Genomic DNA, 23,552 nt, shown 5'->3' on the forward strand with positions numbered 1-23,552 from the left:
TTGCAATCCCATGGACTGTAGCCTGCCAGGCTACTCTGTCCATGGAATTCTCCAGGCAAGAATACTGGAGTGGGTTGCCATCCCCTTCTCCAGGGGATCTTCCTGACCCAGGGATAGAACCCAGGTCTTCCACATTGCAGGCAGATTCTTTACAGTTTAAGCTACCCAGGAAGCCCAAGAAAGAGTACAAATTATACAATGTTATAACAACTGGTGAATGGGATCTACAGGGAGGCTGTAGGGATGTATTCTATACTATTCATTTAACTTTTCTAGGGACTTAAAATTTTTCAAAATAAACAGCTGATGAAAAATGTAATCTGACAGTGACATCTGAATAGTGTACTACGTACCAGTAATGCAGCATCGTCACCTTTGCTCCTCTGGATCTTCTCTCTGGAGCTCTCTTTCTGACTGACAGCTTGCTCTGCAAATGATACCTCCAGGTTGATGTCTGTTTCAGAGGCAGGTGCCTCCTCAGGCACCAGTGGGGTCAGCTCCTTTCCACCAATACCTAGGTGAGATGCCTGGTCTGAGAACAAAATAGAAGACTTAATTCCTATGCTTTAGTTACTTCTTTAAAAAAAAAAAAATCCTTCTAATACATCAACTATATACACCTTTAGGAAAAGTACTACTTACTGTAAGCAATAATTAACCCTTCTTTTCATTGTAAAATGTATACTCAAGGAATCATAACAATGGCACAAGGGAGACAGAGGAGGCAAGGTGGTAACCAGAAAGCCAGAGCTGCACTGTGGAATCTTTCTCTGAGGTCACAGTCCTTAGATTGAATCCAATTCTAAAACATTCCTGGATGATCTCAAGCTCTGAATGAAAAACTCATAACAACTTACTAAACTTAATTGTTGTTTTATATTATACTGGGAGATTAAAATTTAGTTCGGTTTAGGTGCTCAGTTGTGTGGGACTCTCTGCAACCGCATGAATTGCAGCACGCCAGACCTCCCTGTCCATCACCAACTCCCGGAGTTCACTGAAACTCACCTCCATTGAGTCAGTGATGCCATCCAGCCATCTCATCCTCTGTCATCCCCTTCTCCTCCTGGCCGCAATCCCTCCCAGCATCAGAGTCTTTTCCAATGAGTCAACTTTTCAAATGAGGTGGCCAAAGTACTGCAGTTTCAGCTTTAGCATCACTCCTTCCAATGAACACCCAGGACTGATCTTTAGAATGGACTGGTTGGATCTCCTTGCAGTCCAAGGGACTCTCAAGAGTCTTCTCCAACACCATAGTTCAAAAGCATCAATTCTTTGGTGCTCAGCTTTCTTCACGGTCCAACTCGCACATCCATACATGACTACTGGAAAAACCATAGCCTTGACTAGACGGACCTTTGATGGCAAAGTAATGTCTCTGCTTTTGAATATGCTATCTAGCTTGGTCATTAACTTTCCTTCCAAGGAGCAAGCATCCCTTAATTTCATGGCTGCAGTCACCATCTGCAGTGATTTTGGAGCCCCCAAAAAATAAAGTCTGACACTGTTTCCACTGTTTCCCAATCTATTTCCCATGAAGTGATGGGACCAGATGCCATGATCTTTGTTTTCTGAATGTTGAGCTTTAAGCCAACTTTTTCACTCTCCTCTTTCACTTTCATCAAGAGGCCTTTTAGTTCCTGTTCACTTTCTGCCATAAGGGTAGTGTCATCTGCATATCCGAGGTTATTGATATTTCTCCCAGCAATCTTGATTCCAGCTTGTGCTTCTTCCAGCCCAGCGTTTCTTATGACGTACTCTGCATAGAAGTTAAATAAGCAGGGTGACAATATACAGCCTTGACGCAGTCCTTTTCCTATTTGGAACCAGTCTGTTGTTCCACGTCTAGTTCTAACTGTTGCTTCCTGACCTGCATACAGATTTCTCAAGAGGCAGGTCAAGTGGTCTGGCATTCCCATCTCTTTCAGAATTTTCCACAGTTTATTGTGATCCACACAGGCTTTGGCATAGTCAGTAAAGCAGAAATAGATGTTTTTCTGGAACTCTCTTGCTTTTTCCATGATCCAGCGGATGTTGGCAATTTGATCTCTGGTTCCTCTGCCTTTTCTAAATCCAGCTTGAACATTTGGAAGTTCACGGCTCATGTATTGCTGAAGCCTGGCTTGAAGAATTTTGAGCATTACTTTACTAGTATGTGAGATGAGTGCAATTGTGTAGTAGTTTGAGCATTCTTTGGCATTGCCTTTCTTTGGAATTGGAATGAAAACTGACCTTTTCCAGTTCTGTGGCCACTGCTGAGTTTTCCAAATTTGCTGGCATATTCAGTGCAGCACTTTCACAGCATCATCTTTTAGGATTTGAAATAGCTCCACTGGAATTCCATCACCTCCACTAGCTTTGTTCATAGTGATGCTTTCTAAGGCCCACTTGACTTCACAATCCAGGATGTCTGGCTCTAGGTGAGTGATCACACCATCATGATTATCTGGGTCATGAAGATCTTTTTTGTACAGTTCTTTTGTGTATTATTGCCACCTCTTCTTCATATCTTCTGCTTCTGTTAGGTCCAGACCATTTCTGTCCTTTATCAAGCCCATCTTTGCATGAAATGTTCCCTTGGTATCTCTAATTTTCTTGAAGAGATCTCTAGTCTTTCCCATTCTGTTGTCTTCCTCTATTTCTTTGTATTGATCTCTGAGGAAGGCTTTCTTATCTCTTCTTGCTATTCTTTGGAACTCTGCACTCAGATGCTTATATCTTTCCTTTTCGCTTCTCTTCTTTTCACAGCTATTTGTAAGGCCTCCCCAGATAGCCATTTTGCTTTTTTGCATTTCTTTTCCATGGGGATGGTTTTGATCCCTGTCTCCTATACAATGTCATGAACCTCTGTCCATAGTTTATCAGGCACTCTATCTATCTGATTTAGTCCCTTAAATCTATGTCTCACTTCCACTGTATAATCATAAGGGATTTGATTTAGGTCAAACCTGAATGGTCTAGTGGATTTCCCTACTTTCTTCAATTTTAGTCTGAATTAGGCAATAAGGAGTTCATGATCTGAGCCACAGTCAGCTCCTGGTCTTTTTTTGCTGACTGTATAGAGCTTCTCCATCTTTGGCTGCAAAGAATATAATCAATCTGATTTCAGTGTTGACCATCTGGTGATGTACACGTGTAGAGTCTTCTCTTGTGTTGTTAGAAGAGGGTGTTTGCTATGACCAGTGTGTTCTCTTAGCAAAATTCTATTAGCCTTTGCCCTGCTTCATTCTATATTCCAAGGCCAAATTTGCCTGTTACTCCGGGTGTTTCTTGACTTCCTACTTTTGCATTCCAGTCCCTTATAAGGGCTTTCGTGGTAGTTCAGATAGTAAAGCATCTGCCTACAATGCAGGAGACCTGGGTTTGATCCCTGGGTCAGAAAGATCCCCTGGAGAAGGAAATGGCAACCCACTCCAGCATTCTTGCCTGGAAAATCCCATGGACCGAGGAGCTTGGTAGACTACAGTCCATGGGGCCGCAAAGAGTCAGACACGACTAAGCGACTTCACTTTCACTTTTCAGTTTCCCCTATAATGAAAAGGACATCTTTTTTGGGTGTTAGTTCTAAAAGATCTTGTAGGTCTTCATAGAACCGTTCAACTTCAGCTTCTTCAGTGTTACTGGTTGGGGCAGAGACTTGGATCACTGATATTGAATGGTTTGCCTTGGAAATGAACAGAGATCATTCTGTCATTTTTGAGATTGCATCCAAGTACTGCATTTTGGACTCTCTTGTTGACTATGATGGCTACTCCATTTCTTCTAAGGGATTCCTGTCCCCAGTAGTAGATACAATGGTCATCTGAGTTAAATTCACCCATTCCAGTCCATTTTAGTTCGCTGATTCCTAGAATATCGACGGTCACTCTTGCCATCTCCTGTTTGACCACTTCCAATTTGCCTTGATTCATGGACCTGACATTCCAGGTTTCTAAGCAATATTGCTCTTTACAGCATTGGACCTTGCTTCTATCACCAGTCACATCCACAACTGGGTATTGTTTTTGCTTTGGCTCCATCCCTTCATTTTTTCTGGAGTTATTTCTCCACCGATCTCCAGTAGCATATTGGGCACCTACTGACCTGGGGAGCTCCTCTTTCAGTATCCTATCATTTTGCCTTTTCATACTGTTCATGGGGTTCTCAAGGCAAGAATACTGAAGTGGTTTGCCATTCCCTTCTCCAGTGGACTACATTCTGTCAGACCTCTCTGCCACAGTACACTTAATGATTGTTTTACTTTATACTCAGAAATGAGAAGAGAAGGAGGTTAGTTTTACTCTCTTAAAACCCTGGTGGCTCAGATGCTAAAGAATCTACCTGGCAATGCAGGAGACCTAAGTTCAAGTCCTAGGTTGGGAAGATCCCCTGTGGAAGGGGATGGCAACCCACTCTAGTATTCTTGCCTGGAGAATCCCATGGACAGAGGAGCCTGGCAGGGTAGAGTCCACAGGGTCACAAAGAGTTGGACATGACTGAACAAGGGTTTTTAAAACTCTGATATACCATTTAATTTCCTCACAGTGGAACAGATTCCTGAATAAGATTTCTTTCATGCCCTGCATGTCCTTTCTGGAATGCTATCTACCAATCAAAGCAAAAATTCCAGCACCAAGAATGTTCACCGTGGGAGTCAGTTCTGGAGGTATCTGGTTCAGGAATCAGATTATTACAGGGATTATAACAGTTCTTACAACTATAAATCCAGTCAAATGAGTTCCAGGTATTTACACCAACGGTTTATAATAAATTTAACATTTTTTTCTTGCTTTATTTGCTGTTAATCCTCTGGGGGGGAGTGGGGGGGAATTAACACTTGAAAACTTCTTTGCTGAAAACATCAGGTTTAAGCTTGGAAGAAAATACTTCTAAATTTGGCTATTTGATAAGTTTTTGGTTTTAACACAACTCACAGTAGAAAAACACCTGGCATCAATGACAGGATTATTGTCATTTTCTCACTGTGACCTTTAATTCATGGTGAGCAGCTCTAGATTACATCAGTAAGCTTATGCGCTACAATCAAATGCATATATACTAACACAACAAGGTGATGGAAGGTAAGTTTTTCAATTTAATAAATATGTTATATATACACATTTACTATAAAAAGTCTGATGCCTTCAGAAAACATATTTGTATTATCTTCTATATATTTTCTATATTTATAGTCATTTAAATAAAAAACAAACACAAAATATTTTACTCAAAAGAAAAAAAGAATAAATCTAAATCTAGCCTTTTTCACTCCCACTCAATAAGCAGGGCAGGTTCATGGGTGTAGGACTTTCGAAGTGCTTGGTACGGGCCCCCCGCTGGGTTTAATGCTCTGCTGTTGCCTCTTGAAATTTGAATGAGAAGCTCTACATTTTCAGTTTGCATTGAGCCTCGCAAATTATATAGCTGGCCCTGGTCACATCTCACAGTTAAGAAAGGAAGAAAGAACTGACCTATGTCAAGTCCAAAAATAAAAGTAAATTTGGATCTCTGATTGTATTTATCTGTTCCTAACTATGCTACATTATGCTTTTTCAACAGCCTGTGACAATTTTGTTTAAAACTAAGGATAACTAGACCTCTGATTAATTTTTAAAGTATTAACTTAAATATCAAAGCACAATTTGAGTTTTATTTTCCCACTGGTTTACACTAGTTTATGTTTTACTGTGAATATGTATGTTGGTTTCCTAGGAAACCATTCTGAAAGGAAAAAACTGATTAGCCATTTTCTTAAATTAGAAGCTACCTTTCCAAAACCTTGAGTGTTTACGAACAAGCATGTTAAATGGACTCCCTGTTCTTAACAGCCCCACATCACAGCTACAATAAACACTAGCTCCCCCACCACACACAAATAAATGTTCTGTGCTGAACTCAAAACTGAGGAGAAAAATTATAATTAAGTTAGAATACATTTAAAACATATGAATTTCCTCCGAATATTAGCAAAAACAAAAAGCACAATATAGAGAAGGATTAAATGATAACTCCAGTTAAGGCAGATAGCAGGAAAAAGAGTTTCAGGATGATCTAAGAAATGGATGGTTAATTCACTAATACAAGTATTTATGAATTAATCATTTACTCTCCCTGGTGGCTCAGAGGGTAAACCATCTGTTTGCAGTGTGGGGGACCTGGGTTCGATCCCTGGGTCAGGAAGATCCCCTGGAGAAGGAAATGGCAACCCACTCCAGTATTCTTGTCTGGAGAATCCCATGGATGGAGGAGCCTGGTAAGCTACAGTTCACGGGGTTGCAAAGAGTCGGACATGACTGAGTGACTTCACTTTCACTTTCTCAAGGAGAAACATTAATAGAGAATGCTGAGATAAACCTTTTGGCTCTTTAAGCCCTGAAGTGTAAATAATACAATTTTAATCTATTTTCCCCTTTGGTTTTTAAAGTGGACAATAGCACCAAGTTACAAATATTTTAAAAAACTCAAAGTTTTTCAGTTGTCCAAAATAATCCATGACTTTATTTAAAAAAATAATTTCACTTCCTCCATGGAACTCAAAATAAGAAAATATATATTACATGAAAGTTTTAAAAATTATTTGGGCATTATTAACACTTCTAAATGTATGTATTGAACATTGGTCTTTCAAATACATAATGTTGTACAATTTGGTGAGACGATTGATACTTAGCAGTAGATTAATGAATTTGAAATGCAACAACCCTGGCAACATTAAAATGTTATAATTTTCATTTAGAATGAGTAACTTTCATAGAACATGCATAAAAGCCCAAGTGTAGAGAAAACATTTAAAATAGACTATGTAGCTTAGGCTTTCATATTTCAAGTGGAAAGCGCTCCACGTTTGAACTCCAGACAATATTTTCCGTGCATTTCATTCAGAACCTTTCAACGTTTGCATAACACTGGGGAATTCACTGGCTAGCAAAAGAGCACGGTATTGCCCAGAACAGGTGCAGTAGTAAATCCTCAGTGACTTGGATGGCGTCATACACATTATCTTATTATTCTCACTGGAGGCTCTCTGCCCACTTCATAGTATTCCAGCAAAAGCAGATGTAAATCAGGCAGCAAGCTTGTTCCATTCCACTTGGCTGCCGCAAGCTAGGCTGGAAAAAGCTGCTACAATGAGCTTGCCTTCCAGATCTTCTGTTTATATAGGCTATATCACCATCTCTAGCAAAGGAGGAAAACACCAAGAAAGGACAATGTTTTCCTCAGTATTCATTTGGCAATTGCCAGTCGCTCTTCTCCAAAGCCCAAAACATATTGACACTGGCACAAAAGGTTCACCTGTCTCTCTTGACAACACAGTTCTCTACCCAGCCATCAAGGGCTATTCCAGCCCGCCTGCCATTCCAGTGTCAGCAGGCACACAGCCCTGGGGAAATACCCAATCATTTTAATCTGATATACTAATGTAACTGAAGAAATTTCCACAGAATAGTAAAAGGCAGGTGCTTTTATGAATACAAATATATAGACTCATGTGTCTATACACACACATGCACACACATATATACATATGAATATATATATATATATACACACACACCACACATATTATGTGTGTGCATCTATTTGAAGGCAGGGGTACAGGAGAGAAGTTCTGAGATAAAAGCATGGAAGGAAAGATAAAGATATTAGATGCTCCAAGACTCCAAAATGTCCCAAAGTGACAAATTTTCTTTTCTTGGCCTCCAAAGTCACTGCAAATGGTGACTTTGTAGCCATGAAATTAAAAGATGTTTGCTCTTTGGAAGGAGAGCTATGACAAACCTAGCAGTGTATTAAAAAGCGGAGACATCACTTTGCCAACAAAGGTCCATCTAGTCAAAGCTGTGGTTTTTCCAGTAGTCATGTGCACATGTGAGAGTTGGATCATAAAGAAGGCTGCATGCCAAAGAACTGATGCTTTCGAACTGTGGTGCTGAAGAAGACTCTTGAGAGTCCCTTGGACTGCCAAGGAGATCAAACCAGTCAATCCTACAGAAAATCAACCCTGAATATTCTTTGGAAGGACTGATGCTGAAGCTCCAATACTCTGGCCACCTGATGTAAAGAGCCAATTTGTTGGAAAAGACCCTGAGGCTGGGAAAGATTGAAGGCAGGAGGAGGAGGAGGCAATAGAGGACAAGATGATTAGATAGCATCACGGACTCAACGGGTAAAAATTTGAGCTAACTCTGGGAGATAATGGACAGAGAAGCCTGGGGTGCTGCAGTCCATGGGGCCACAAAGAGTTGGACATGACTTAGCAAATGAACAACAACAGTAATTTTGGACAAAACTCTGATTTTTGTAGAAAGGCTGGGAACACTTCCCAGGCCTCCGCAGTCTACCTGACACTCTTCCTTCACTACTTCCAATCCAAGTACGACACTAATAATGCCATGAACACCCCAGGTACTGGGTATTAAGAACATAAACAAAAGCAAAGTCCCAATTGGGATGCAGGCAGCCACTGACCATCTTTGTTATATTATTTAAGTAGCAACACATTAAGGATTAACCTATGACCTTTTTGTAAACCTTTTAGAACATTTTTCCTTTTTGTAAATCCATGAAATAGCGTTAAATTCTTTCTTGGTAAGTACTAATAAATCCTTACTATTTATTTTCATCCATGCTTTGAATTTCTAATTCATTTCTGAAATAACAGATACAGAAAAAGGAATGAAATGGAGAATTATAATCAACTTTCGCCCCCACCCCCAGATCTTAATTTAAAACGTCTTTTTAAACTTTCTTAAAAGCAATCCAATTATGAGCTAAGAACTTAAGATTTGAAAACAAAGTTCCAAATTCACTGGTTCCCCTTACTAGCTGTATGGCCTTGGGGAAGTGATTTTATATCTCAAAACCTTACTTCTCTCATCTGTTGAATGGGTTAAGAATAATATTTATCACAGAGCATTCATGAGTATATTAAATTAGGTAAATGTCTCTGCATAGCACCTGGCACATGGTAAGCATTCAAGAAAACTATGTATAGAGATGTTAGAATAGATACAGACAAGTATTTTTAAAAACTCAAAACCCAACTATATGCTCCGCTGCTGCTGCTGCTGCCAAGTCGCTTCAGTCAGTCCGCCCCCATAGATGGCAGCCCACCAGGCTCCCCCGTCCCTGGGATTCTCCAGGCAAGAACACTGGAGTGGGTTGCCATTTTCTTCTCCAATGCATGAAAATGAAAAGTGAAAGTGAAGTCACTCAGTCGTGTCCGACTCTTTGCAACCCCATGGACTGCAGCCTACCAGGTTCCTCCTATATGCTCAGATTTATGCAATTATCTAGTTGGGTACCTGGTATGAGTATTTTAATTGAATTTGCTCTTGAAGATGAATGTTTTAAATGGTCTTATCTATTTGTTATACTAATAATGAGAAAATACAAGAGAACGGGTCCAACTTACCATCTTTTCCTTGGTATTTGTTTTCATCTGTTCCAACTGATTGTGATTCTGTGCTATCTGGAGCCTAAAGATAGAAAATGGGCCATTTAGTCATTTCCCACTCACAACCAGAGAAATGGTATTGTAAATAACTCTATTACTAACCTGTAGAGCACAAGAAATGTACTCAGACTTACACCACAGAAATAAAAGGACTACGGTTATAATTAACAAGCAACCAGCCAACAAATACGTGATCACCCACAACATACAAGACATACTACTAAGCTCTGTGGAAATGCAGGCAATATCAAGTGTCCCTACCATCAGGAACACCATTAAGACAATATCTCAAAAAGTTAATATCCATTAACAAATGAGTAGATAAATAAAATGTGAGCCATCCACACAATGGAATGTTATTTGACGATAAAAAGAAACAAAAGTAAAGAAACTACAGATACATGGGACAACATGGATGAACCTCGTAAACATGATATGAAGTGAAAGTCATAAGGACCACAGACTGTGTGATTCCACTTCTACGAAATCTTCAGAACAGGCAAGTCACAGAAAGAAAGTTTAGTGGTTGCCTAAAGGGAAGGAGGGGAAGACAGGCAATGACTGCTATGGGCATGGGGTTTCTTTTGGAGATGATGAAAACGTGCTAAAATGACTGTGGTGGTGGTTGCATATATATGACTACACTAAAAATCTCTGTATTGTAAACTTTAAATGGGTGAACTGGATGGTATGTGAATTCTTTCTCAATGACATGGTTATAAAATAAAATTGTACACTGACATATAGGTAAAAAATAGAATACTTCTTTTTTAAAAAGCTAGTAATAAATGTGAGAGAAATTAAAACTAATTTACCAAGCAGGTAATAAGAGCTTAGACAGTCACAGGAACTCCTCTTTCAAGGGGTTGGGACAGTGACAGCCAAGGAAATGAAGCCCTTCAAGGGTTTACGGACACAGTAAAATGCAGCTGGCTCCTCTCACCAGTAAGTGTGTCCAGCCAGTACTCCCTCCTTTCCAAGTAAGGCTCCAGAAGGAATCAGGAAGGGGAGCCTTGGTCAATCATACACAAAGGGCTATCTGAATGAATTGTTTTTAAAGTACTCATTCTAGTGGACTTTCATTTCAATACAAAAGAAGGGAGCCTCTGTAGTCCCCTCCCCACACGTCGTGGCTCAAGTGTTAGCAGAGAAGGACTCCCCTCTCCACCTGCAATCTAAGAAGAGGGGGGAAAAGCACCAGGGCAGGCAGGTAGAGGTGCTCTCCTTAGATTATGCAAGATAGTACACAGTGAGTACCAATCACAAAGGGACACTACTTCAATCCCCCTCAGGCAGAGCAATACCACCTTCCTCCCTCCACCCCAAGCCTGCAGAAGGCTGGCCCTCCATGGCACCGTGAACACAGTGAGTAACTCTAATCTTACATATGAACACATATTTTGGAGCATGTGGTTGAAATTGTTTTCCTAAGCAATTGAAGATGACAGTGCAGATGGTATTCATTTCTGTATTTTATTTCCCAGTGTCAGCAAGGGCTTCGTGAGGAAGCATTAAACATGGAAGAGCTGAATATGGACAGTCGTCGCTCAGTATCTGTGGGAGATTGGTTAAAGGACACCCCCACCCCCATGAATACCAACACTGGAGGATGCTCCGGTCCCTTATAAAGAATGGCAGAGCACAGTCAGCCCTCCCTATCCACAGGTGCAGAAGCCAGGGATATGGAGGGCATACTGCATTTACTTGAGAATAGAAGAAATGCAAGTAAAGATGGCTGCTGCTGCTGCTAAGTCTGGCCCCTGTTTACTTGAGGGTTGGAAGACATATTTCTAATGGGTGGTCATATTTCAATTAAAGGCAGAAAGTGTAAGTTAACATTATTTTAATTCACTTGTGCTGTTTCTTGCTTATTAACTCCATCAGCCGATACAACCCACCAATTCCCTTGAATTCAAACCATGCGATTCAGACACTAGCAAGGATTCGCTGAAAAATGTTGCTTCTAGCACTGAGAAGCAACATCCTCTTCAAGACTGGCAGGAATCCCACAGAATATGGTTTGCTGAGGCTCAGTTCTCTGTCCCCTCCCGCTTTTGGCTTCCTCTTAACTCCCTCGGGGAGGGCTCTTTAATTGGGAAGGAAATGCCAATAATACTGGATTTCCTTATTATTCATTTTTTCACTGCTGTAAAAAAGCAGTCTAGTCCTTCCAAATAATGAATGGGTGCACGCAAGTATGTAACTGCCTCACAGCAGCAACAGATCTGTCTGGAGCGATCCTGTGACCCCAAAACTCCCATAAAATGGACTGGATTTTATCTACAATTGACCATACAGAGAAGCAATCTGCAACTATGCAGGTTTCCTGGAAGAATGAAATGTTTACAAAAAGCCAAAAAACCTCTATATGACAGAAAGATACCTTAAATATATCTTCTGATTCCCAAATTTAAAAGAAAAGATTTTTGTTACCCTTTATTTATAGTGTAAATACAATCTCATGTATTTACTGGAATTACTTAATATCACAATTATATACGTAAACCCAAATGTAGTAGGATATATAGTGGCTAAAAGCACATCTTTAGAGTCTGACAAATTTGGGTTTTACTATCTATGGGACCATCGAGCAAGTTACTTAAAGTCTATGAGCCTCGGCGGTAGAATAGAAATGATGAAACCTCACGCATAGGACAGCTCTAAGGATGAAATGAAATAAGGCATGGAAAGTAGTCAGCACAGTTAAGTGTTCAGTGGTGGTGGCTACTGCTATAATAATTGCTATTATCATCACTACAATCCTCATTTAAGACCTCTTCTGTTTGCTCTTACTTCATCTACCCACATGGGTCTTCTAGACCAGAGCTATGCTAACCGTCATCTGAGAAAAGTTCAATGTGTAAACCAACTTTGACCCTAAGAACACCATTAAGTTCAGCTGACCTTTTTGTCTGTTTGTAGCATGCTTCTTGCTGGGGCAGATATTAATTTTCATTTTGGGCAAGCTCTTAAGGTCCTCATGGGCACTCCATAAACAGCCTACCAAATGGCTAACCTGAGTAGCACTGTTCTAGGCCATTCAGGTCTCTGACTGGTACCATGCTTTCTTAGATAGCCATCAGCCTCAGAGTCTCCACCAGACTCCAACAGCTTCCACTAATAAATTCATCATCATGGCAAATATCTATTCCAATCCTCTACACGCTAGGCACTAGACACAAAAGGGAAGTTATTTCATGTTCAGGGTTCCTGTTTTATAATTCAGCTGCAATTAGGTTCCTTGCATTCCATTTCCATTCATCCCCACGTGAGTCTTAAAAAAAGCAAATTTTCCTACAAGAGTAAATGTGGAAAAAAGAACCTCCTGCCTCTGACTGCTAAGTAACAACTAGTAGTCACATTGTCCAGGGGGTTGGGGCACTCCCAAAGCTCCAAGGACACACTGCAGGTACTGTCATGGAGAATTTTAACTTGTTTCCTTTTCTGCCCCATCAGCAGGTAACTTCTAGAAGGACAGGGATCGAACCCTTCTTGATCACGGCCAGCATGGAGCTTTGGTGCCTTACATATGAAAAGTGAAAGTTGCTCAGTCATGTCCAACTCTCTGCGACCTCCATCGACTATATAGTCCAAGGAATTCTCTGGGCCAGAATACTGGCGTGGGTAGCCTTTCCCTTCTCCAGGGAATCTTCCCAACCCAGAGATCAAACCCAGGTCTCCAGCATTGAAGGCAGATTCTTTACCAGCTGAGTCACCAGGGAAGCCCAAGAATACTATAGTGGGTATCCTATCCTTTCTCCAGAGGATCTTCCCAACCCAGGAATTAAACCAGGGTCTCCTGCATTGCAAGAGGATTCTTTACCAACTAAGCCATGGTGGCCTTACATATACATGCCCATTAAGTTTTTAATGATATGAATTTAACTGGATGGGTTCGACTGAGTCTAAGCCGTAATTCCTCTACGTTACTGGAAAAGAAAACCTACCTCCTTTTCTTTTGACCCTGTCTGTTGAGCAAATATGTCTCTGACGTCAGGAACCTGGTACTGTTTGTTTTTTTTCCTCAAGGTCTGGGAGACAGTCTCTACTCGTTTCTGAACAGCTGCCGCCTGCGTCCGGGTCAGTGTTGATAAAAACACCATGCTCTCTTGGGGATCTCCAGCAGTCTCTCCAAAGAGATTGGACAAACCAGCCTCCTTAAGCCACTCTTCTTCCAATTCTCCCTCTGAGACAGTAGAGAAAAAATGGTATTTAAATCACAAAATATGAGAACTTCTACATTTTTTAAAACTGTTTTAAAAACCCTTACTAAAACTCTTGTACCATAACCCAGCCACAGTGCTAAGAATCATTATCTGAAACTTGGAGCACTGCCATAAACTCCAGCCATAAAGATATCAAATTTTAGATCCATTTCATATATACTCAATTAAAATTTTTAAATGACTTCACATGTGATTAACCTCTCTAACTTCCCTGCAGATTAACTAGGGGAAGATAATACTGTTCCCTTTCCAGAGATGAGCAAGCAATGAAAAGATAACTTACTTCCATCAAGTTACAGAAGGAAGTCGATGCTGGGGATGGCCATTAAAGCTCTATTTCTTGGCTTACATTCAGCACTATCCCAGACTCCGACCCTAACTGATGGAAAGGCTTATTTTCTCTGCTCTCTGTAGCTGACAGTGTGGCAAAGAAGTAAAAAGCATCTGGACATCGGGAACTAATCAATTTCAAATTAATTTTTTAACCCCCCAGTCAGCATACCAGAGTCCTGTTTTTCTTTCTTTACAATTTTTTTTAAAGCAAACTATTTTCAGAAAAAAAAAAAAAAAAAGTAGATTATAGGAAACTAATTAAACAACTGAATCAATTCAAAACAAACAGTAAAGCAAATATTATGTAAGATCTGTTGACAATTCAAGACTTTCCCGATGGTCTAGGCTCCTACTGCAGAGGGTGAGGGTTCGGTCCCTGGTCAGGGAACTAAGATCCCACTTGCTGTGAGGCATGGCCCCCAAAAATTTATTGATGATTGTAGAAAAACTGAATGACAACTAGAATAGACTTACTCCAAGCTCCACATTTATAGAGGACATCAAAAACCCAAGGACTTGGGACACAAAAGATCTGTCCATACTCCATTCGTGCACCTTGATGGCCACGTCATTTTGGTCAAGTCACTTAGCCTCAAGCTAACTCTGTTTTCTCATCTGTAAACTAAAGCACAGCTGCCCTGGTTGCCTCATAACCAAATGTGAGCATGTCACATGCAAAGAACTTTGCAGAGGTCCATTACAGCCCGCAGCACAAGACGGAGCACTGACCAGTGTGCTTGTCTATAGCCTCTCTACTATCTAGACTCCATGAGGGCAGAAATGAAGTATCAATAACCTTGACTTCAAGAAACATAAGGCAGTGCAGGGCATTCTGCCTGCCAGGCAACAAAAACTGTTCACTGACATAAAAAACTCATCATGATTATTAAAGATATTAAAGTAGAACTCAAAAAAAGGTCAGAAAAAGCTGATACTGCCATAAGGGAAGTAAACAAGATTACAATACAGAGCAGCTTGTTCCATTAAAAAGTAGAGGTAAAATTCAAACTATTTAAAGTCAAAGAAAAGGCACGGGTGTGTAGAAACACTCCCAATTCTTGTTAATCAAATCATGAACAACATTTTATGAATCCATTTCAGCCTTGGAGAGTTATGACATAGCTGACACATGGCTATGTATCAGGCTTGAGTGCTTCTTTCCGCAGAATGCTTACTGACCATGGCTCTTTTTTGGAATCTGTATCAGCCTGTACACCAAAGATATACTTACAAACTTATGGTCAGCACAAGGCATGGAAGGCAAGCTAATATAATAGATACCAAAGTTAGACATGAGAAACCTAGTGTCTTCTTGAATTTAACGCTGATTTTTTCTTTTTTAAAGCACGAAATTTAAGAGGAGGGAAAAAAGTAAATTTTTCCACGCTTCTTCCAGAATATCAAGTACAATAATGGGGACTGTGGGAAACGCAGATAGAGATGACAGCAATTATGAACCAAATATGAGAAGTAAACAGGGAGGCTAAAAATGCTAATACCATCTTCCACTTTCGCTGTCAAAATCTCCACCCTAAGCTTAGCTGGCTGAACTGTGTCACTGTTGCCAGTCTAGAAGACAACAGTCTGAAAGATAAGATGACCAAGATGAGGATAGGTCTGCAATCCACCACCAAGGACTGATTTATGTGAATCTTTCTCCTTCTAGAAAAAAGTTATTTGTCTAGTAACAAGATAACTATCCTCAATCATTTGAAAAGCTGTCATGCAAACAACAGAGCAGATCTGTTCTGCTCTTCCAGAAAGTAGATTGACAATAAGTGAGTCAAAGGTAGTGTGGAACAGATTGCAAATTAATAAAATAAAGAACATCAAAACAGCTCAAGCTGACTGAACAATGGAAAAACATCAACAGCAGCAGCAGCTGTACTCACTTGAGGCCAAACAACCATGGGGCTAGGATACCACAGATGGAATTTAAAGAGACGTTAGATGATTTCAAAGATCAAGTCCAGCCCTGAGTCTAAGGTACAGCTTAGCCAATAAGAGTCTCTAGCCATATCCAAAACTCAGTGAATTTACTTATATCATTTATATTTGGCAGCTGCATCTATAATTTGCCACAATTAAGTCATTTTTAAGTTGAAAGGCAACTACTATTTTTTTTTCTGGTTCTCCTCATTTTAATTTCTTTCTTCCTATGTATTCATTTCCCATCAATACATACAAAATAAACTAAGAAAAAGTTTTATTAATTTCATCATTACCATCAGGCTCTTTGACAACCACCACCTCTTGATCATCTTGCCTGTTTTCATGAGATTTCTTGATATTTTCTAGTTCAGTCCAATAAGCTTCCATAGATAGTTCATCCAAAGAATCCTGGGAACTTGATCGATCAAATGGAGGTCTTTCTGTAACTTTGGTGACTTCCTGGTTCATAGTATACTGGCCATATCTTCTACTGTAAAGTCAAAAGAAAACATGGTTCATTTAGTACATGAGGAAGTAGTACTATTTCTACAATATCATAATACTAAGCTGGAGAACTTCAAAACTCAAGTTCTCCTTAACAAAACCAAAGAGATATTTGGTTTGAAACTGTTTACCGTGAGAGGCTACTGATTATAACACGTTTGTAGAATGAAAAGGTTTATCCTCTACAGAAAACTTTGGCAATGAACAAACAGCCATGTGATAAATATTTTTACATTTCCATTTCACTTAAATTATTTTAAGTCTCCTTTAAACCTGAAAATGTGTTCTTAGAAAGCAACTGATTAAAGGTTAATAAAATTGGGATTGAATTTTACACAGTATTTCATATTTATCATTGATAATTATAAATTAAACTCAGTCAACCCTTACACAGCAAATATCTGCAAACAATGAATGAGGTACCGCTTGAATTTTCCTTTTTTGGAACCAAAACATAAATAGAAGGAAAGTATATTAAGTTTACTGTTACACCCTATTTTAGAAAGCAACATTTAATCTTTACACTTATAAATGTACCTATTATTTACATATATTTTAAAACGTGGTAAAATGCATTTATTGGCAATTCTGAATACATTGAGAATTACCTCTTAAACATTTAGCTTATAAAAAATTTTATTAAAAAAGGATACATGAATAGGGTGGGTTTTTTAATAACTTCAACTATATTTTTTCTTTATAAATCATATCCTACCTACTCCCAAAATTGAACTGAAAGGCCTAATAATAAAAACCCATATAGAAGAGAAATACTGAATTGTTTCATGATTGTTTATATTGAGATAGAAGAGGAAAAGCCTTATTACTTGAAGGAGGAAATTTTTCAGCTATGTTTTTCCCCTTTATATTCAATAATTTTTTAGAAATATAATTTGAGTAGAGATAATAATTGGTGAACGAGTATTTTGTTATTCTAATTTCAAATCGCTTTTTTAATCTCCCAAGAGGACATTAGGAAGTGATACACTCTTGCTAGACTGGTTTTACTTATTGCACATAGAGAAAATAAAAAGAAATGCAATAAAACAAAATTCTTTAATTGTCTGTGAACATTTTCACATTGAAACTGGCCTCTCCCATAATTATTTAAAATAGTAGGATTTAATATGGCATAAGGAAGAAGGTCACTAAACTCTGGTGGAATCTACCCAGTAGTTTAATTCCAACTGACTTCTCAGAAAAAGTCAAAGCAGTTAATTACCTACTGCTGCAAATAAATGCAATATAACTGACTTAACTGTAATATGCTAATTGGCCACTTTTATCCCTGTAAAAATGGTTCTGTCTTGATTACACATTTTATTAATGCAACAATTCCTATCATCTCATTCCAGTAGCAGTCCTGGGGTGGTGATGGGGGGGTCAGTGTTAGATGAGGGCCAACAGGAGGAAGTCTAGACGTGTTTGTGTGAATCTCTTTCCTTTAGTCTCCATTGTACAGTCTGCCTCCCCATCCCTCCCTCCCTGCCCCAACTCCTGTTTACATCCTTATATCCCACTCTGATCCCTTCTCTCACCCAGTGGCCATGATACCATCAGTGTCCTCCATTTAGGGTTTACACTTCTGACTCTTAAATTAAAATGCAAATGAAAATGCTCTCTTTCTCTTAGAAATGAAAAGTAAACTATATTTTTTATTTCTGTGATCACCAGCTCAACTGATCTTTGGTTCATAATCCTTAATCCTGCTTTATCAGGACTAGCTCAAACTAATTTTATAGAGTATCTGCCAAATTCACTTTTGATTTCATGTCCGATATATGGATACCCTTCCTTGCTTTTGTTTTACCTCTCATTTTAAGATTGTCTACTATATTCCTATTTTCTACAACCTTAGCCCCACGATGAGAACTGCAGAATGTGTGAAGTATAATGACTAATGTCAAATAATGTGTTTTATCTGCTCATAGGAAAGAGGTGCCGTTGAACGAAAAGTACATTAAGCCTTTCGCTCCTGAAGGAATGTGTTTATTCTGGCAAGAATTTTCCAGTAAATTTCCATTAAGATAGCATGTGCAGAAAAATGCAAGGGCATTGAGCAATAGCACTGTTACGTAAATAAACCTTCTATATCAAGGCCTGCTTTCAAAACATGTATAAAGCAAAAATCTAATCATTTAGTGCTGATGAACCGACTCAATATTTTGACTCTATTAAGATTCAAAAGCTGAAAAGGTTTGTTGTAATAACCTGAAGATACTGAGTCATGGAAAGGGAAGATTTTATTTCATTTTGGATCACTGGCAAATTTTGCAAGAAAACAATTTCTTTTTTAAATATTAGGGGATGGAGTATAGGAAGGAGGCAACCATCCAGTGAAAGTTCCCATTAGCTGCTGAATATTTTACATTTTTTCTAAAAATGTGACTGAACATTCTTTATTTACAGTTTACATCAATAAACATGTCATGTCACTGGTTTTCTTCTTAGACTATTCTCACTTTTGTAGTTCAGACAGGCCACAGCTAAAAGCCTGTCCCTTCTTAAAACTGTCCTGGTAACAGGCCAGTTAACTGGTTTCCTCTCTTCTGTTTTTAGGAGTATGCTTTTACGACACCATGTTCATTCTGCAAATTGAACTCAAACACATAAAAGCAACATCTGCTAGACATAATGAAGTACGGAGCAGAGATATTCTGTATTTCCAAAAGATCCCAGCCAACACATGGTGCTCAAATCAGAGAAACATGCAGTTTGCCCCACCACACGCAACTACCAATTACCCCCACCTGACTCACTGCCAATGCTAACTCTCTTTTCATCCTTCCTCACTCCCACCCAGAATCCTGTGTCCTAAATATCCCATGAACACTCTTTCCCAGCTCCCCCACTTCTCACCTTTTTACAACTAGAACTACAGAACTAGACACTCTAAAAGAAGCTGCTTCTTAGTCTGCTGGACAAGGCATTACATCACAATATTATCACTTGGGCTCTTTTTCCCTGGGCACTAACATAACAGCAAATACTCAACTTTACAGGCCCCCACTGTCCCCCGGGCCTTCATGGTGTGTTATCTTCTGGCAGCATGTCCTCATGCTGTGTTGATAAAAATTGGGGATCTGTTTCCTTGTATTTTCCCCAGGTGTATTTTTTCCCATTTTTCTGTAATTTCACTGATGGGGAAACATACAGGACTGGGAATCCTAAGCACCAAATGATTCCAGCTTTACTTAACTTTCTTTCATGATCCTGGAGGACATCACTCCTCTGATTCTAACTTGCTGCTATCTATAAAATGGAAAGAATGCCAATAGCCTTGATGACTTTGTTGTAAGTCATCCAATAAGAGCGCCCCTGGTGGCTCAGCAGTAAAGAATCCGTGGGTTCGCTTCCTGGATGGGAAAGATCCCCTGGAGAAGGAAATGGCAACCCACTCCAGCCTTCTTGCCTGGAAAATCCCATGGACAGAGGAGCCTGGCAGGCTACAGTCCATGGGATCACAAATGCGGTGGATATGACCTAGCAACTAAACAAAACAACATCAAATAAGAATTCCTACTGAGGAACGACCTTAGAGGTAACCAAGGAGAAGGCACTCAAGTTAGTATCATTGCTAACATTTGTGTAACTGCTAACTACAGATAACTGCCTCTCCCATAGTTTAATAAAGTCACCTTTGCCCTCTTCTAAGGTTCAGAGAAATTGCTTATCCTGTAAGGATGGTCATTCTTTAACCTCTGGTCTCAGGACTCTTCTACACACTTCCTAATTTTCAAGGGCTTCCAAAGAGTTTTTGAGGTAGATTATATTCATTGATATGTACACTATTAGATCTTAAAATTCAAAAAAAAACTTTAAATACTAATTCATTTAATAAGAAATAATATTTAAGATGTTATTTAAGAAAACATCATAAATAACATTGGGGGAGAGGTGGGGAGAAGCCGTATATTTTTTAAAAAAACATAGATAAGTAGCACTGTTTTACATTTTGAAATTTTTAATGTTTAGTTTAATAGAAGACATATGGATTCTCTCATCTCCCTCTGCATTTACTCTTTTGCGATATTCTAAGTCATGTAATTTCTGGGAAACACCACTGTATCCTCAGGATAGCATCAGAATGAACAAGGCCAGTTAACAGCTTGGGTTACTATGAAAACAGTTCTGATCTCCTAGACCCTTTGAAGGGTCTCGAGAGCCTCAGGGGTTCCATGGCCACACTTTGAAAACCGCTGCTCCAGGATTTCTCAAAAACACCTAATGGATCTGAGAAAGCACTTTTCAATTCTGTGGGCAATGTTCCAGAAAGCCTTACTGAAAAAAATAGACATGCTTTCCTAGTGACTCTTGGCCTACTTGTTTATTTTAGTTTAGTTTTACGGCCTTTCATCAAAACTGGGACTTACTCCAATGATATATCCATATTTAATTCATACTACAATGACAAAGAATAAAAGCATATTAAAAAACCCCTGCCTCGCCAATGTCTTCCATCATCCACTTTCATCCATCATGCACAATGGGCAGAAATTCTAAGCTTCCCCTTTTGGCCAGTGTATTTGAAAATGGGTATTTTCTTTAGTGCTCCTTTGCCATCTGTACCTCTTCCTATAATCATCTCAAGGCATTTATTTAGAACTAGGACACTTCTTTGCACTCATATTTAACTACATGATCCAATCTCTACTTGGTGCACTCCACCCCATCAACAGCTATACTGCTAAACTTCACATCCAGTCTGTCTCTCAGTCCTGCTCCTTCTAGAAGCATTTTTTATGGCTCAAAGTCTGCTTTCTTGAAGTCCTCTGATGCTAGGATTTGGTTTCATATTCTCACAAGATCCTTTCTAAAAGAAGTATACTCTCTTTCATGCTTCTTATTCTACTTTCACTTCCAACACAGGAAAAGAAGGGACTGGGTTCAGAGATATGAGGATAAGGCCATTTTTGTTTTTGTTCTGTTTTTGAGGTGCCAAAAATAAAAGTTCTTATTGAGATCATGACTTACCAACCATAATGACCAAGTATATTTTAGATAAAGCCAAATTTATTGAAGTGTAAGCTTTAGAATGTTATTGGACCTTAGAGATTTAAACCTATCCCATCATTTTCTAAATGAGGTAATGAGTTGCCAGGGCTAAATCTTCTTCAAAATCTCAGCAAAGTGATGGTGGAACCAAAATTGGTGTCCTCATGTCTTCTGCAGTCATTATACCAAATAGAATGGAAAGGGTAGAATTTACTTTTTTTCACATCCAACGTTCCAGTCTTTGTGAGTTTGTACTGCACATAGCAAAACCAAAAGTGATCTTGTTGACACAGCCTATAACTAATGTTTTTAAATGACCACTACACTTATTTAGAGAAAAATACATTTAACAATCAAATCATACCTCTTTGAAATGCATGAGAAACCTTTCCCAATGCATTTTCTAAAATGTGATTTATGTCATGCTAGGGTACGACTTCAAATATACTTTTTGGTGTTTTTTTTTTTTCAAAGAAACCTTGTTTCAAAGATGTTTAAACATTCACTCTGGATCTACATTACCTCTAGGCTGGGGGGAGGGGGGAAGTGCTTCTGATGTGTAGATTTTTCTTTTTCATTTTATCAGTGATATTAAAGAAGTAATCACTGCCATCTGAGATGGTAAAGCTATTAATACTCCGTAATGGCCTGGTCCGTCAGACTACATTGAATTTGAGTGACTAGGAAGAACTGCAGCCTATGAATGACCCATGTCATTTCTTTTTCCCTGTGAACTGAATGCCTACTATTGTTTAGTTGAAAGCAGTAATTATTAGAAGTGGCTCTGACACCAGGAAGAAAGAACACTGACAATGCCTTCAGGCAGGAAGAAGTTGATTAGGAAGCAACCCCTCTTTGGCCTTTCTCTCCCCACTCCCAGGCAGCCTTCAGAGCGCAGGAGAAAAGTTCCTCACATCTTTCCAATCCAACTGCTACAGTTTTAGAAACACACTAATTTTCACTATCCAAGTAAGCTTACTTTTTCTATCCTTTGCACATTTTAACCCTTTCATCTGGGGGAGTGGGGTGGGGGAAGCAGTAGTAGTTGTGTTAATCCCAGTGTTAATCACTCAGTTTCCAACTCTGCGACCCCAGGGACTGTAGCACCCACTCTGTCCATGGGGTTCTCCAGGCAAGAATACTGGAGTGGGTTGCCATTCCCTTTTCCAGGGGATCTTCCTGACCCAGGGATTGAATCCAGGTCTTTTGCATTGCAGGCAGATTTTTAACCATCAGGGAAGCCCATGGCATGGAGGGGTAGAAATAAAAGTTACTCAGTATTTCTTTCAGCTTTTTCTTTAAAAATAAAAATCACTTAACATCTGCATAGCACACTGCTATGGACATCACAGAGCGTCCACCCAACTTTGACAGACAGCAAAACAATGAACAAGTGAACTGATGATGCACCATTTACCCAACACTGCCCAAATCAAGCTGGGAAGAGAAGCACATTAGTAAGGTTGCTGCGGGAAAGCTTTGAAAACTTGGCTTTATCACTTTTACGAAAACACTGTGGTAGAACCAACCCATATGTGAATATCACTAACAGAATAAAGGCTATAGGTGGCAGCCACAACCACCAGGCATGCACTGGTGTGCACCTAGTAGAAAGGAAGGAGAAAAGGTACGAGATAGAAAGGCATGTGGAAGCATCATGAGGCAACCAGAGTAGGCTGGAAAAACTTCCTTCCCTTTTAAGTAGAGACACAGGTTATGTAAAAGGGAAATCACGGGATAACATCAACCACCAGGCAGAGGACTTTCCTATTTTCTCTTCTCTTCTCAGTAGATGTGAGTCCTCTTTGTTCTGAGCTCCTCCAATCTCTCTCAAGAGGCAGTTTTTCCTTCCTCAACTGGAGACATGACTCAACAAGTAGACAAATGAGAGCCAGGGATCTCTCAAATTACGTCAAAGTCATTTTCCAAGACGAGGCTAGAGAGATCTGAAGTGGGACTTTAACGTGAAATGTCAAGATCTTGGAAGACTGGTTCGAAGCACGAGGGACTGAGTTTGCATATGCACTCCACCCAACCTCAATTCTCCATCACCAGAACGTGTCTCTAGCAGACACTGGGATGCTCCTGACACAGCTTGAATCCAGAACGCTGGCCTTTCCTTGTTC

General features: G+C 39.5%; 1 protein-coding gene across 3 annotated transcripts in view; it reads right to left on the reverse strand.

Moving 5' to 3' along the window:
* The window catches only part of ARHGAP18 (Rho GTPase activating protein 18), a 199,947-nt gene that overhangs the window by 51,743 nt on the left and 124,652 nt on the right, over positions 1–23,552 (reverse strand). For all 3 annotated transcript variants that reach the window (XM_069598378.1, XM_069598377.1, XM_069598379.1), the window contains exons 2-5: positions 16,221–16,417; positions 13,384–13,622; positions 9,395–9,458; positions 354–532 (exon numbers count right to left, since the gene is read on the reverse strand). In XM_069598378.1, coding sequence (XP_069454479.1) covers positions 354–532; positions 9,395–9,458; positions 13,384–13,622; positions 16,221–16,417 — 679 coding nt within the window. The remainder of the gene's footprint in view (positions 1–353; positions 533–9,394; positions 9,459–13,383; positions 13,623–16,220; positions 16,418–23,552) is intronic.

The sequence above is a fragment of the Ovis canadensis genome, chromosome 8, assembly GCF_042477335.2.
Source record: "Ovis canadensis isolate MfBH-ARS-UI-01 breed Bighorn chromosome 8, ARS-UI_OviCan_v2, whole genome shotgun sequence".
Classification (NCBI taxonomy): Eukaryota; Metazoa; Chordata; class Mammalia; order Artiodactyla; family Bovidae; genus Ovis; species Ovis canadensis.